This window comes from Mizuhopecten yessoensis, unplaced genomic scaffold (genome assembly GCF_002113885.1).
Source record: "Mizuhopecten yessoensis strain PY_sf001 unplaced genomic scaffold, ASM211388v2 hete_36159390, whole genome shotgun sequence".
Taxonomy (NCBI): domain Eukaryota; kingdom Metazoa; phylum Mollusca; class Bivalvia; order Pectinida; family Pectinidae; genus Mizuhopecten; species Mizuhopecten yessoensis.
The window spans coordinates 1,916-4,219 of NW_018485101.1; the positions used below are offsets into that span (position 1 = coordinate 1,916).

Below are 2,304 nucleotides of genomic sequence, written 5' to 3' on the forward strand. Positions count from 1 at the left end.
TCGTTTGGACCATTTTTGTTATACTATCTGTTTATTAAAGCAAGGTAGGTAGATCTAAGCCTGGTAGTCATGTTACTACCTATAGGGTGTTAAATGTTTTTTTAAATTCGATTATTACATTTTGAAACTGGTTCCTGGTCTTCTGATCAAGTATAACCGGCTAGTCGGTTGACCGTTGACAACCCTAATTCATACACACATAGTGGTCAGTAACACACAGTAATATCCAATCAGTACTATTTTATACTATGGAGAAAAACCAGGATTAAAAGGCTATACCTGTTGGGGACTGGTGGAACTCCACATATACCATAAGTCTGAAACCAAATATAGCCTTCGCACATACATCGACTTTGACATTCATCTCAAATACCTATATGTCCTAAAAATTGTATGAAATGGCATAAAATATAGAAAGATATGTCAGAAATCTGTAGTAACACTATGGATGTTTTTAACATAATGAAAGTATCTTGTGTCTTTCACAGTTAAAACTTTTCAATGAAATTCTTAAACTTGTACCGGACAGCACAATCACCCTCTCTGTAGAATTATATCTGAACGATCTGTAACAAATCTGGTGGAATTCTAGGAACTTACTAAAAACTATTGGAAATGATTAAACTTTTACACCTGAACAGGTGACAGATCAGGTTAATATCTCAAGGCAAACAAGTTTATTTGTTATTAAAACATAAGACCACTAAGTGAGTGTAACATGTATACAGCCTAATGTACGCGAGGACAGACGGGTTAGTCTGTCCTTACACACATTAGATTACCGTATTTATCCTTCAAAAAGCGCAGGGGGGTCAACATATAATATCTCATTCAAAATAGTAAGTTTGGCTTACTACAGGACAATTAAATAGCATTTGTTGGCTTTTTTTTTACTGAACTGCAATAAACATGTCTGGGCTTATTACCAGACATGGACTTATTGTTGGTTAAATACAGTAATAGAGTTTTTCTCTGCTGTAAGGTTGAGATGTGGGGGGATCTCAACCCAAGGGGGGGAAATTCTTAAGTAGCACGGGGCTTGTTTCCCCAAGGGTTGAGATCCTCATCCCATCCCTATGGGGTTAATGATTTTTTTTCTTTTACCCTGCACTGATGGTGTCACGTAATGCGATGCTGACATTAAGGACTAAATGCATCATTGGCGTGACACTATTGCCTTGTTGACGTGACGTCATACAATGGTTATGACCCTAGAGCGAGACAAGCATATTTCAAGGTTTTAGATAAAGGGGTTCCTTATGGGCAGGTGTCCTTGTAAGAAGGGTATTTGGCAATGTATTCTATTGAATAAGGTATGCTTCACACACACAAAAAAATATTAAAAAAAATATGAAGACACAACTAAATTAAATCTGTTTCTTTGTAAATTATACAATGCTTTCATATTAAAGTGATGTATAACTGTGCTAGCTGAGAGGTGCTAGTGACATTTTAGGACACAATCATTTGTATGCTATATGTACTACTTGTATTTGGCAACTTTCCATTAGAGTATTACTACTACTTATTTTTGTTCTGTTAAACAACATCATACCTTCTAAGACATTGCTTTTCATTGAAAAGACATTTAACCTAATTCTGATAGCTCAGTTGTAAACTTGGGATATGAAATGTGCCCGACATTTATATCCCAAGTCTACCAGTTGGGGAGGTAGTCACACTTTTTTACCTTCAACCACACACAATGCATTGCCTATACCCAGATTACCTTATTCCACTTTTTCCCCTTTGACTAATTTTTCTTTCACATATAAATGGAATAGATATACGACAATGCCATTAAACATGATGACTAGAAACACTGCACCTATACTGTTCCAAAAGGTGGGCAGCGCCATGTTGGCAAACTTGGGGCTGAGCCGTTCCAGTTCATGGGTGATGCCGTCCAGCTGTTTTTCGGTCACCATGATGATACAAAGATGAAATATCTGATGACTGTGGCCGACAAAGTCAAACTTCCCTGGAAAGAAGCGTTGAGGAATGTCAGAGCCGAAGAAGAATCCCGCCACAGCGAACCAGATCATCTGTTGTATGTGGTGATCGAGACTGGAGTGCCACACACCTATGGCCGCATACTGATACAGCCGCAGCAGAATGGGAAGACTTAACCAAGTGTAAATAGCCACCACTGAGGACACCTGCCAAATTTTCCTGGCAATTGGATAAGGCCGCTTGTATATAACTTTGGACACACTGCAACAGAAGCAGACTATCACCCCGAGAATCATCCCCACCAGGACGGCGTTGGTCTGGAGCCACGAGTTCACCCAGGCGTCGTCATGG

At 39.0% G+C, this 2,304-nt stretch overlaps 1 protein-coding gene across 1 annotated transcript; it reads right to left on the minus strand.

Annotated features, from left to right (window-relative positions):
• Positions 1-1,341: 1,341 nt before the first annotated feature.
• LOC110444675 (membrane progestin receptor gamma-like) lies at positions 1,342-2,300 on the minus strand (the record flags this gene model as incomplete). Its single annotated transcript, XM_021489036.1, has 1 exon — positions 1,342-2,300. A coding segment is annotated over one exon (570 nt), but the record flags the coding sequence as incomplete, so codon positions are not given.
• Positions 2,301-2,304: the final 4 nt, after the last annotated feature.